The sequence below is a fragment of the Mus caroli genome, unplaced genomic scaffold, assembly GCF_978045245.1.
Source record: "Mus caroli unplaced genomic scaffold, Mus_caroli_1 scaffold_2, whole genome shotgun sequence".
Lineage (NCBI taxonomy): Eukaryota > Metazoa > Chordata > Mammalia > Rodentia > Muridae > Mus > Mus caroli.
The window spans coordinates 109,240,749-109,253,954 of NW_028227257.1; the positions used below are offsets into that span (position 1 = coordinate 109,240,749).

Below are 13,206 nucleotides of genomic sequence, written 5' to 3' on the forward strand. Positions count from 1 at the left end.
ATGCATGCAGCTTGTGGAGGCCATAAAAGAACACTCCTGGAAATTGAGTATTAGGTCACTGTGAGCCACCACGTGGGTGCTGGGGACTGAAGCTGAGTCCTCTGGAGAAGCAACCAGTCTTAACCATTTAGCCATCTCTCCAGCCCTTGGCTTTGAACTCTTGACCCACTGGCTTCTGCCTCCTGAGTAGGTTCCATTACAGGTGTGCACCACCATGCTTAGCTTTAGTCTATGTATTTTAATTCAACTTTGTTTTCTTGAGATAAAAGTCCCTGTAGCCCAGATGGGCCTTGAATTTACCGAGTAACTGAGGATGCCCTTGAACTTGTGAAACTCCTGCCTCGCCTCCGTTCCCTAAGAACTAGAATTCATGTCTGGCTCACCATGTCCAGATAATAGCTTTATTATTATTTTTAGTTGTGTCGATTATTACTGTGTGTGTGTGTGTGTGTGTGTGTGTGTGTGTGTGTGTGTGTGTGTACAGGTGCACATGTGTGGAGCTCAGAGGACACCTTTCTGGAGTAAGTTCTCTCCTTTCGCCGTGGATTCTGGGGATCAAATTCAGGTCCTCAGACATGCACAGCATGTACTTTAGCTGCTGAACTACCTCACCAGCCGTCACTGCCACCTCCTCCTCCTCTTCCCCCTTCTCCTCTTCCCCCTCCTCCTCTTCCCCCTCCTCCTCTTCCCCCTCCTCCTCTTCCCCCTCCTGCTCTTCTTCATTGTGAAAAGTTCATTATAACAAAGTAGGTATTTTACTCCTTTGTTCCATCTGCTTATAGAGCATATCAGATATTCCCATACGGAAAGTACTTAGTTCTGGACTGGCACATTCATGTAGACGGGTCACTCCAGGCGCAGGACTGGGGGACAGCATCTGATCTGCAGCCAGATTTATTTCATTGTTTTATTTTACTAGTATCAGATTTTGTTAGAACCGTGACTATGGACAGGACAATAGTTAGAGGTTTTAGATGTGGTCAGTCTCCTCTGGCCTGGAACTCACAGAGATCTGCCTGCCTCTGTCTCTTGAGTGTTGAGATGAAAGGTCTCCTCAGCGCACAGAACAATTTTTGATATATTTCTAAAAGCAAGGCGTTTTGATATGGGCAGTGCATGCCTGTAATCCCAACACTTGAGAAGCAGAAGGATCAGTAATTTAAGAATATCCTCAGCTAGATAGCAATTTCAAGGCCAGGCTAGGATCTGAGACTTTGTCTGTCTGTCTGTCTGTCTGTCTGTCTCTCTCTCTCTCTCACACACACACACACACATACACACACACATACACACACACATACACACACACACACACACACACACACACACACACACTAAAGGATTGGTGAGATGCTCATCTTGTAAAGGCCCTTGCCACCAAACCTGACAGCCTGAGTCTGACCCTCATAACCTACACGGTGGAGAAAACTGATTGCAGAAAGTTGTCTCCTGGCCTCCACATGTGAGCTATGGCTGCACATACCTCCCTACCTCAGTGCATATACAGTGAATGAGTGAGTGATTGAATGTTAAAAACAGCAAAATATTTAAAAAATGTTAACGTAAAGAGGAGCAAATGTTCTATGCTGGCACATTTGCTTACTTAAGAGTTTTGTTTCTGGAAGGGCTTGAAATGGGTCTCAGTGATACAGGGCTTGCCCAGCTCCCATAAGGCCCGGTGTTCAATCCCCAGTACTGCAAAAGCAAGCATACCAACACAAACCTTTCAAGGATAATAGTGTATCCCCCACCACAGTCCATATGTGAAAATTAGGGAAAAGCTACTCTATGTTTTGCTGGGTATGTTGTTATTGCTTTTTTTTTTTAAATCTATTTTATGCTTTTGAGTGTGTGTAGGGCATATATATCTGTGTACCACATGCAAACTTAGTGCTTTTAGAGGTCAGAAGAGGGCGTTGAATCCTCTGGAACTGAACTTACAGGTGATAGTGCACCACCATGAGGATGCTGGGAGCCCAAACAGGGTCCTCTGCAAGAGCAGTCAGTGCTCTTAATTTCCGGGCCATTTCTCTCCAGCCCTAGGGTGTTTCTCTTTTAAAACAAACAAACAAACAAACAAACAAACAAACAAACAATAAAACCCCACTGTTTTCTTTCAGGTTTAGGTTTTCTTTTTTTTTCCTTTTGTTTTCTTTCTTTCTTCCTTTTTTTTTTTTTTTTTTTTTTTTTTTTTTGTAGTTGCAAAACACATTTTCAGACTTTTCTATTTTCTTCTTCCCCCTCAGCAATCTCCTGGCTTGGGCAGACCTATCTGGCTCCAGATTGCTGAGTCTGCATACAGGTTCACTCTGGGCTCAGTTGCTGGAGGTGAGTAGAATATCTGTGGCGGCTTCAGGCTGGTTTTGCTGTAACATTATCCCAGCAAATGGGACAGCTCAGCAAAGGTGCAGTTCACTGTTCCTGGGGGTCAGGACTGTGAGGCTTTCGGAAGATTCTTTATTTCTACCTGTGATCAGAGGGCTTGTCATAGCATGGCTGCGGCCCTCTGGCTCCAGCCTGTCTTGAGCGTAAAACCTCTGTAATAATGGGAGAGTCTGGAGTGCACTGCTGTACTCCCCCCTCTGTAATCACATCAGGTAAGGCCAGCGTGAAAAATGGAGATGAGAAAACGGAGTGTATGGGGTCAGGCTAGGGGCAGGGTAGAAGCCAAGATCTGAGATGCAAACTGAGAAACTCATAAAATAAAACAAAAATCCACAGAGAATCACAGTGTCTGGCTTGTGATTTTTTTTCCTTTTTCTGGCTTAAGAGTATCCAGTTATGTGGTTTATTTGTAAAAAGAATCCCTCCTCCCCTCTCTGCTCATAGAGAGTCCATTAAAAAGCTTTCTATTTGTATGTGTGTGTGTGTATGCGCGCGTGCGCGCGTACATGGGTCACGTCACTTCGTGCATGTTGAGATCAGAAGGCAACTTGGCCAGAGTCGGCTCTCTCCTTCCACGGTATGTGGTCCAGGGATTAAACTCAGGTTGTCACACTTGATGACAAGCACCTTTGCATGCTGAGCCACCTCACCAGCCTGAGACCATTTTTACTTAAATTACCTACAGAGAAAATGTATAGAACTTGAAATCACTTAGTTGAGAAGAACCTCCAAAAATATTTCAACACTCCTGAGTTTTCAAAACTAGCTGGAACTGGTGCCCAGTAATTTTTTTTTCAGCCTCAGTTTTAGAAGGTGCCAAGAACATACTGCTTTCAGCAGCCAAAAAATATAACACTCTAGGTCCTATGAAATACTTCAGAGGTGGGCTCATTTCTGTGAGTTCAAGGCCAGTAGGGCCTACAGAGTGAGTTCTAGGAGAGCTGGGGCCAGAAAAACCCTGTCTAGAAAAATAAACCAACAAACAAAAGAAAGAGAAAGAAAGAATAAAGAGAAATGGTATCTATACATAATTGTTTTATGTCACTTAATGAAACTGAGAGCTGATGTTCTAAGGTTGGTTGGTAATGATTTGAAACTCACTCTCTAACTCACACATAAGACACCAAAGATTTTTTTTTTTTTTTTTTTTTAGGACATGCTAGGTAAACACTCTACCACTGATTGTTGTCCCTTAAGCAGCTCTGTATGGACCCCATTGCTTGCCATTCCACCCTCTTTTGGCTCTACTAATAAGAGAAGGAAACCTGTAAATAAGATGAGAGCCTTCCGTGAGACTAGACGCTGTGTTCTATGTTTCGCCTATGGAGATAAGATCTGATGCCCTCAGAGACGCTCCATCTAATTGTGTTCCTTTTGTTAAACCTAAAAATTGTTCTATTTGTAGCTGTGGGGGCCACTGCGGTGTACCCCATAGACCTGGTGAAGACCCGGATGCAAAACCAGCGTGGTACCGGCTCTGTGGTCGGGGAGCTGATGTATAAAAACAGCTTCGACTGTTTTAAGAAAGTGTTGCGCTACGAGGGTTTCTTTGGACTGTACCGAGGTGAGTACGCGCAGCTCAGCTGCCGACGTTGGTGATTTTTTGTGTCACCATCAGCAGATTTTAACTCACTCGTTAGGAAGACCGATAAGGGCAGTTTCTTTTCCTTCCCGCCCCTCCCTTTGCTCCTTTTCCTGTGTTGTGTTCTTTCTGGTGACTAGCAATATTAGTCAGTAAACAGGCGTTCCTTTCTCCTTCCTACTGCTTTGAATTCTTGGGCTCCAAATCCTGCGCCTCTCCTACCATGTGTTTTTGAGCATGCTCTTTGAGGGCGCGGTGCTCAGAGAGGTAAAAGAGAGCTATATATGTTGACACCAATTCCCTGTAAAAATCCAAGACAGGTGCTACTTGAAGGTGAATTTACCCTGTCTATCTACACTTGTTTCAGTGAGAAGAAATGTCAATTAAAAAAATATTTTATTTTTGTCTTTTCCTAGGAGACCCGTAATAAGTCTTTTCCAGTTAAGTCATGTGGTTTTTTAAAAGACAGGGGAATCCTAGGCCCCCAAGCTTCAGCTGGCTCAGGCAGAGCACAAAGTTCCTCTCTCTTCTCGCAGTTAGAGCGCCTGACTGTCGCATCCTAGACTGCTGCCCTGTGCAAAATTCTCCCCGGCCACAAAAGGCTCTGTAGGAACTTGTCTTCTTGGAAAGAGGGCTCCTTTCATCTCCATGTTTTCTCGTTAGAATTTCGGGTTCCTTTGCGGGGGAGATTAATTTTTTAATCCCTTTGGGCGCCACTTGGAATTCTTTGAAATACTCTTAGCGTGTTCTGGTCCCAAGCATTTATGTAATTTACTGTATGTGTTTGTTTGCATTCCCAGGCTTATTAATCCCTAGCTTATTCTGAGCTCTGTCAAACTGTTTGGCTTAGAACTGTTCCTAGGAAAGAGAGATGCATTGGATAAATGAAGAAACACTGTAGTTGGTATCATATTCAGGCATTTGAGTGGACACATTTAGAGTCAAAGAATACCTTTTGCTCTTTTGCTGTGGATACTGTGTATAGAGTAAATAGGCCCAAATGCCCTGCTTCTGAGAGAGAATATAATGAAGTTTCCTCACATATTCAAAACGCTTTGGCTCTGAAAAATCCAGGTTGTGTAACTTTTGTATTACAGAGGCAAGAGTGGCCACTGCCTGGAGTGTCTAAGGCTGGCAATGAAGAGCCTTGTTTTAAATGGACTCAGCTCTTCTAACTAGATCTCATTTAAAGTGGGGATCATGGGAGAGTGGCACTAAGGTTGCTTATTTCTTTGTCATCTCTAATCTTTCATTATTGAACAATGACCTTTCTCTTAATTAGTATGGTTTTAAGTTACAAAGGATATCTACAAAGAACCATCAGGAGGAATCTGGCTATGCTGTGTACAGCCTTCTCAATAGATAGGTACTTCTAGATTTTTGTTTGGGAGAGCTCTCATATTAATTAAATGGGTGAAATATAGCAAGCAGGGGAAGATGCCGTTGACTTTATGCAGGATCTAAGCTGATAAAACGGGTCCTTTAAATGAGAGACTTTTGTATTAGAGAGATGATTGTAGGAACCCTGCCTGGGAGCACAGTGATTGTTGAGACTGTCATATATTGCATAGAACTGGCCCATTATTCTGTCAGATGATTGACAAAGTTGTTGACAGATTAGCTAAATTTCTTTGCAGGCAACAATGATAAAATGACAGAAATCAGTACTTTATTAACATTCCACAAGCTTTAAGGAGGAAAGTTGTAAAACAAATACACAGGCTGACACGGGTGCTCTGGAGCTAGATTCAAAGAAATAGGGTCTGATGATCAGGAAGGCAAGAAAGTTAAGACTGCCATCTGCTGATTTGTTCTCTGAGACCAGTCTGCGGCCCGGGAAAGGTGTGTGCAGATTTGTTTGATAATTCCGTTTGACTGGCAGCAGCCTGAATGCACGATTACTTGCTGGCTCCCAACTCCCGGAAAATCACTCATCAGCATCCTCCAAAGAGGCTTAAGATGAGAGCAGCAAGCAAGCTCGCAGACACACACAGTACTCCCCCTGGACTGCTTGGTTTAAGGCTGTAAGCTGTGTTTATTGCTAGCATCTTTAGAAAGAAATGTATGCAAAAAAGAAAGCTCTAGAAATCTGAGCTCCGTGGGTATCTACAGAGGGAGTTGTTTACATATGATTGACTGTTCTTTTCCAGTTTGCAGCCAGCCTGGAAAATGTAGCTTTCTAAGCATAATGATTTCTTTTGTTTTGAGGAGTCTTTTTAAATGCCTTAAGCTTGACATATATTAGAAAATAAAAATATAATTGGCACATATTTTCATAGGAACTGATATTAAAAGCTGCATTTTTTTTTCAGTCGAGGCTTTCTTTTAAATAAATGAGTGCCATGCAAAATGTTGGGCTTCTCTGAAGAGAAGATAATGGGAGCAGATACTCAGTAGCATCCGCGCTCCTTTGTGCTGCAAGGAGTGTACACTGTAGCAAAACCTGGCTGGCTTAAAGCACACTGCCCTGAGCTTCTCTTAGCCCACAGCACTGGCTTCTGTGGAGTGTCTGTATGCTAGGATGCTGCTGTTGGGAATAAGAGAAAATTTGGTTACCAAGTGGACAAAACCCACCTGCTCTATTCTTTCCTTGTGTACTTTTATGGAGATGTTAGATAATGAATCTATGTTTGTTTGTTTGCTTGTTTGTTTTTAAGGATATTAAAGAAAAGAAAAACATTTTTAGCTTGGAGGAAAAAAATGACATTATATTTGACTGGCAAATTGTACACACACACACACAGAGAGAGAGAGAGAGAGAGAGAGTTTTTAGGATAACCCCCCCCCCCATTAAGATGAAAACCTTGAGATACTTGGTGGGTAACTTTGAGAAAAACACTTCCTTGTTCGGTTTGTACTTCCACATACAGACATCTGGTTTGCAAATGATTCTTTCCTTCTCTGCAGGTCTGATCCCACAGCTGATAGGGGTTGCACCAGAAAAAGCCATTAAGCTAACAGTAAGTTTCTTTGTTGCTGAACTGATGCCATTTATATAGATTGTCTTGAAGTCAGAAATAAGACCGATGCTGGTGAGACTATAGTGCTATCAAGGCGTGGGTAAAAATTTTCACATATATATAGACAATTGGTAAAATTGTATTTTTTATTTTGCTAATTTGGAGATAAAATGGTGACCAGCAGAGGAAATGTGCAGAAATTCTGATGAGCTAATCTTGTCTTCCTAATTAGGTTAATGATTTTGTCCGGGACAAATTTACCAAAAGAGATGGCTCTATCCCACTGCCGGCAGAAATCCTTGCTGGAGGTTGCGTATGTATCAATCTGGGTGTCTCTTGTAGCAAAATTATTCCTTTAACCTTTCTGCAAAGTAGGCATGAAATATGAGTAACATTTCCCTTTAAATTTTTTTATTACATTGTGTGTGTGTGTGTGTGTGTGTATGTTGCATTATGATATGGTGGCCAGAGATAAACTTTCAGGAGTTGGGTCTTTCCTTCCATCCTGTTGGGATTTTGGTTCTTTCCTTTTATCCTGTTTGTCCAGGGCATTGAATTTAGAGAGTAGGCACCTTTACCCACTGGTCCAACATCTTCCTTTAACTCAAAGGACTGCCTTTGAGGGATGTTTTAGAATGAGTGTATGCTATGTATGGACAACCTTGGTGTCAGCCTCAAGAAAACTGTCCACCTCCTTTGAGACAGAATCACTTATCCACTTGAAGCTCAGCAATTAGGCCTGACTGGCTGAACGTGGACTCTGGGGATCTTCTGGGCTCCACCCTCACCATCACTGGGATTCCCAAGACAGGCACCACATGTGGATTTATGTGGCTTGTGGGGATTGCCAGCTAACTGACCCTCCTTCCTAGTGCATAATCTGATTTTGAGTATTATTTTCATCACATTTGTTTGTTTTAAGCTCCTAAAGCTCTATCATCTAGAAAATATATATATATACAAATATATATGTAAGTATATATAATATATGTAATTTATTTATTTATTTAGTATAGAATAGAGTTTATTCAGGACATGGGGAGGGGGAGTTAAGAGAGTAGCAGAGGCAGAGAAGGCAGAGAGGAGAGAATGGAGAAGTGGAGGCCAGCTCTGGCCACATGGAGAGATGTGGGGGAAGGGGATGGAGTGCAAGGGGGCAGGAGGCAAGAAAGAGGCAAGAACATAAGAGCAATATATGTAATTTTAAAGTGTTCTGTTTTGCTTGTACACATGGAAGTGCACTGGGTACATATATGTGCCGCTGGTGGACAGAAGGAGGTTTTGGATCCCCTGGAACTGGAGTTATAGATGTTTTGAGCCACCAAGTGAGTGCTGGAACCTGAGTCCTTTACAAGAGCAACAAGTGCTCTTAGCAGCTGAGCCAGTTCTCCAGCCCCCTTCTAGACTTTTTTAATTCCTAAGTTTGTTTGTTTAAGTATCAAAGGAAATGTAATAGCAGGTGTAGTTCCTGTCCATTGCTCTTCTCTGAAACTGTAAAGTTAATTGGGCCCTTCACTTTTATGTGTAGCTATGAGTGTGCCATTGCATTTTCTTAAGCCTTTTTATGGGGCTGCAAGGAACACGAAGAGACTATAAGTATATTGTAGCAATTGGCAAAAATTCCAAAGCCAGAGGCTGAGATTGTGATTTTTGTAGAGCTCGGAGGCTTCTGTTTTTAAGGTGTAAGCATTACATTGGATTTAGACTGGCTGACACATCTAAGCTTGCAGCTCAGCAAATGTTCCGTGCAATATCTGTTTCACAGTTGATAAAGTGGTTTGCCTGAGGCTTTCGTAGTCCATTTTGGTCCTGAAAATGTTAATGATTTCTGGTTGGATTAGCTGGAGGTCTTCACAAAAACCTTCTCACTTACTTATGGAGCCTGAGACGATGAGGTCAATGACCTGAGAAGTTTTAATTCAGAGGAGATGTCCCTGGGGTCAGAGGAGCAATTGCTCCAGGCTTCTCTGTGATGATGCATGTCAGCTGGACCCTTGCCTTGTGTGGGGGGAAGGCCAGGCTTGTGTGTTTGCTTGTACATCATGGGTGGGTGTGCTTTCTCATGGAGGAGACTTATTTGGCTGAATTTATTTTTTATGAATGATAAATGATAGACAGAAGTAAAGTCCCTGCTTACATGTGTCTACAAGTCTACTCCTCTCTCATATTGTAACTAGATGCTGTGATTGTTTCACTTCTGTGTAAATGAGAAATAGATTGGTGATTTTAGTTTCCATTTGGCTAGGAAGCTTCCTAACTCATGCTGAGCACAGCATAAGCATACCTGTGATCTCCTGAAAGCTGAGCATCTTTTGTAGTGGAGAGGGTAATGCGCGCCTGTGACTCCCAGACTAGGGTGGCTAACCTAGGAGAATCAGAATTTCAGGGTCATCTTTGGCTACATATGGGTTTGAGGCTAGCCCAGGCTAAATGAGGCCTTATCTGGGAAAAGAAAAAGAAACACGAAGGTTGCACACTTTGTTTTCCAAACAGCTAATTACATTTCTGTGCTGTGTAGAGGATTTTGGTCATAAACTGGCCTGTTCTCTTATCTGACCTGTGACCTAAGTGGTTAAGCAAGAATCAGAAACTGGATTCCTTTGCTCTTTCTAGGTGTGGATTCTTGTTTATAGGTGAAGTCTAAGATGTCCTGAGGGTTTGGCTAACACTGAATTTATCCCTTAATCACGTTTTATTTATGGAAGCTTAACGGCTGATTTTTGATTGGCTGATAGCAGGAGAAATAGCGATGTTGAACTCTGGGCAAAGAGGAAAGAAAATGTGGTACTGGCATTTGTATCTTTTTTTTTTTTTTCTGACAGTCTTACTCTGTAGCTCAGGCTGGCCTTAACCTCATGATGCTACTTCTTTAGCCTCCTGGAGACTGGGATTACAGGCTTATACCACTTACAAAGCTCTTTTTTTTTTTTTTTTTTTTTTCTGTTGATGAGCCGTCGTACCACAGGGTAGATGACTGTTAAAGCATAGCCTAGCACTTCTCTCAAAAGTCAGCTAACTAAACCAGAGAATAAAGTCTTAGATGAGTGGCCAAGCCTCTGTTTCTAGACCAGCAGGCACCGTGGGACAGAGGACAATCTCTTCCTTGAGTGAAGCCAATCAACAGTGTGGAAAGCAATTTCACTGGGCTCTGATTCTGAGTCCACGCCCCTATTGGTACTGATCAGACCGGATGTATAGTGTCCTTCAGGGCAGTTAGCTGAGTGCTGGGCTAGCATGGCTGAGCAAATCACATTGCTCTTCCCCAGCTGCCCAGTGTTAAAGCTTACCTAGGTTAGCCAGGAATGGAGGTCCTAACTGAGCTGGAAGCTCTTCCCAGCAAAGGGATTAGTGAGGGCCCAGGCCAAGTTTCTTGTAGCTGGGAGGGAATGCTGTTGCCATGAGAACAGGGGAGATTCCAGATCTGCAGCCTATGTTCTGCTGCTCTGCTTTCCTTTGCTTTTGTTTTGAGATAGGGCCTCACCCTGTAGCCCTGGCTGGCCTGGAACTCTTTATATAGACCAGGCTGCCCTCTAGCTCCTAGAGATCCACCTGCCTCTCCCTTCTGGATCAAGGATGGGAGCCACCATGCCTCGATGGCCTTTTTCTGTTTTTAATCAGTGTATGTGTGTTATGTAAGGGCTCAGATCAAGACTCAACATACCGAAGCATGCAGTCATCATAAGCTGCCTTCTTGGCATATGATCAGTTTACCTTAAGGTTTGGGTGTTTTGATATACATTTGATATGTATGTGATCTGATGTGTGTGTGTGTGTGTGTGTGTGTGTGTGTGAGAGAGAGAGAGAGAGAGAGAGAGAGAGAGAGAGAGAGAGAGCGCACAGATGACAGTTTGCCAGTAAGTTCTCACCTTCCACCATGTGGGTCTCAGGGCTTACAGTCAGGTCACCAGGCTTGCCTGCAGCTCCTTTACCCACTGAGCCTTCCTGCAGGCACACCACAGTCAGTTTTCAAACTTGTGTGGTAAGGCTGCGTGTGATAGCTTATACCAATCCCAGGTCTCTGGAGGCAGAGACAGGAGGATCACTTCCAGTTCAAGGCCAGTCAGGGTTACAGTGTGAGACCCTGTCTCACAAAACAAAAAAGCTACATGCAAACAACAACAACAAAACCAAAACCAACCAAAACAACATAAAAAAACCACCCTATGTTCTTTATCGATAAAAAGTAATATATGGGGAATATCCACATGTCTACCACCCAGCCTAATTAACATGCTGCTTCAAGCAGTAGAGACTTTTGGTCTTCAACTGTACATTTTGTAGAGATTATCTCATTAATCCTAAAGAGTGATCCCATTGTGATCTCATCTGCAACAACTGGCAAAGACAAGATTCAAGCCGCCTCTCCAGATCCACCCTCCCCCTGCGGGAACACGTGCCTGTTCTTTATTTCATCTGTTCACTTTCCTCTCAGCATTTGCCCTCTGGATCTTTCAGGCAAATGTCATGGTTGATTTTGGGGATCAAACTCAGGACCTCGTGCCTACAGGGTGTGTGCCCTACCAGAGCTGTGCCCCTGGCCCTAAAAGGATAGTAGCTTTACTGATCCCAAAGTCACCCTCTAATGCTATATTCTATGTGTCCGATTCTGTAGCTCTTAGGATAGCCACAGAGTACAGACCACCAGCATCAGAATCAGTGTTAGCAAATCTCATCACTGTGCACACCAGCACCAACACGCACACACATACACGCACGCGCACGCACACGCACACGCACACACACACACACACACACACACACACACACACACACACAGATACTTGTTAGCTATCACCTTCTGTCTTCCCACCTCACCCCTATACCCTAGGTGGCCACTCATTAATAAACTCCTCCATAGACACTACTACTGAATATTTCCTATAAATGTAACCATGTGGTATATAACTTCTAGGCTCTGCCTTCTTTCCCATAGCATGTTTTCAAGGGTCACTCATACTGTAGCATGCTCCCAGGGGATTTAGAAGTGTCTCTTTGACTGTGCCTCTCTTCTGGCATTTCCTTTTATATGTTTAATAGCCATTGTGAGTGGTTACATGGTCAGGGTATGTGCCATTTATTGGCTGGATCTCTTGTCTTTGCCACATAATTTTTAAGTTATCTTTAATAAAGTTTATCATTAAATTTATTGATTTGTGCTTGGAAGTCAGAAGACTTCCAGGAATCAGTTCTCTTCATGTACCATGTGGGTCCTAGAGACTGAACTCAGATCATCAGGCTTGGTGGCAAGTGCCTTTACCAGCTACACAACATGCCCTGGTTTGTTGCTTTGTTTTGAAGGCCTAGGTCTATAGCTACCCAATTCCCTAGATGAGGAAGTCTGTCTTTTCCTACAAGTGTATCTTGTATGTCTTTGAGAGCAGTGGAAACAGCTCCCCTCTTCCGTTTCCAGGAATCCGTAGGATCCCAAATTCGTGCTGCAAACTTACATGGTCACACACACACACACACACACACACAGACACACAGACACACAGAGACATCATTGAACATTTATGCCACGCGTAAAGTATGATTCACCTCCAATCTTAGCTCATTCTGGCTACCAAGACTAAATGCCACAGGCTGGGTAACCACGGAAAGTCACTGCTCACAATTCTGGGCTGTCCAAGACCAAGGCACCATCAGACTCACTGTGCTGATCCTTGCTCTCTGGACCTCAGGGGTGCCCTGCTCCTGCACCCTTGTGTGGAGGAAGGGGACACAAGAGCTGTCTTCATCTTCCCTGGCACACTAATCCCACCCACAGGGGCACAGCCTTTAGGACGTGGTCGCTTTCCAAGGTCCCACGTTCTGGGTAATAGATTCCAACCTATGAATTTTCAGGGTGGGGAGACACAGGTACTCAGACCATAGTACTTCCCCTTATTTAGTCTAAGTTTTGTGTTCTTTTTAATTTTGTTTTATTTTTTTTTACTTATTCACTTTACATTCCGCTCACTGTCCCCCTCCCAGTCACCACGATTTGTGTTCTTAACACTTTGATAATATATCACCCAACAGTAAACATATACTGGCCTTTATTCTTTTAAAATTGTCACCACTGAGGCAGAAAAATGACGTTGGTCTATAAGGCCCAGTCTTTTGTCTGTTCTTAAGACAACTAATTCTGTGACTTTTATTATGTTTTTTTTTTCTGATTATTTTCAATGCATACATTTTGCACACCTATTCAAGTGGCTGGTCTGGCCTTACAGAAACCCAAGTTTTGGTTTTCCCTCAGACTCTGCGAAGGAACTGTAAGGCTTCCAGTGATTGGCC

General features: G+C 43.2%; 1 protein-coding gene across 1 annotated transcript in view; it reads left to right on the forward strand.

Moving 5' to 3' along the window:
• Slc25a12 (solute carrier family 25 member 12) overlaps positions 1-13,206 on the forward strand; it is a 95,659-nt gene that overhangs the window by 65,983 nt on the left and 16,470 nt on the right. The window contains exons 10-13 of the mRNA XM_021184208.3: positions 2,247-2,328; positions 3,791-3,949; positions 6,875-6,927; positions 7,160-7,240. Of these exons, the coding sequence (XP_021039867.1) occupies positions 2,247-2,328; positions 3,791-3,949; positions 6,875-6,927; positions 7,160-7,240 (375 nt within the window). The remainder of the gene's footprint in view (positions 1-2,246; positions 2,329-3,790; positions 3,950-6,874; positions 6,928-7,159; positions 7,241-13,206) is intronic.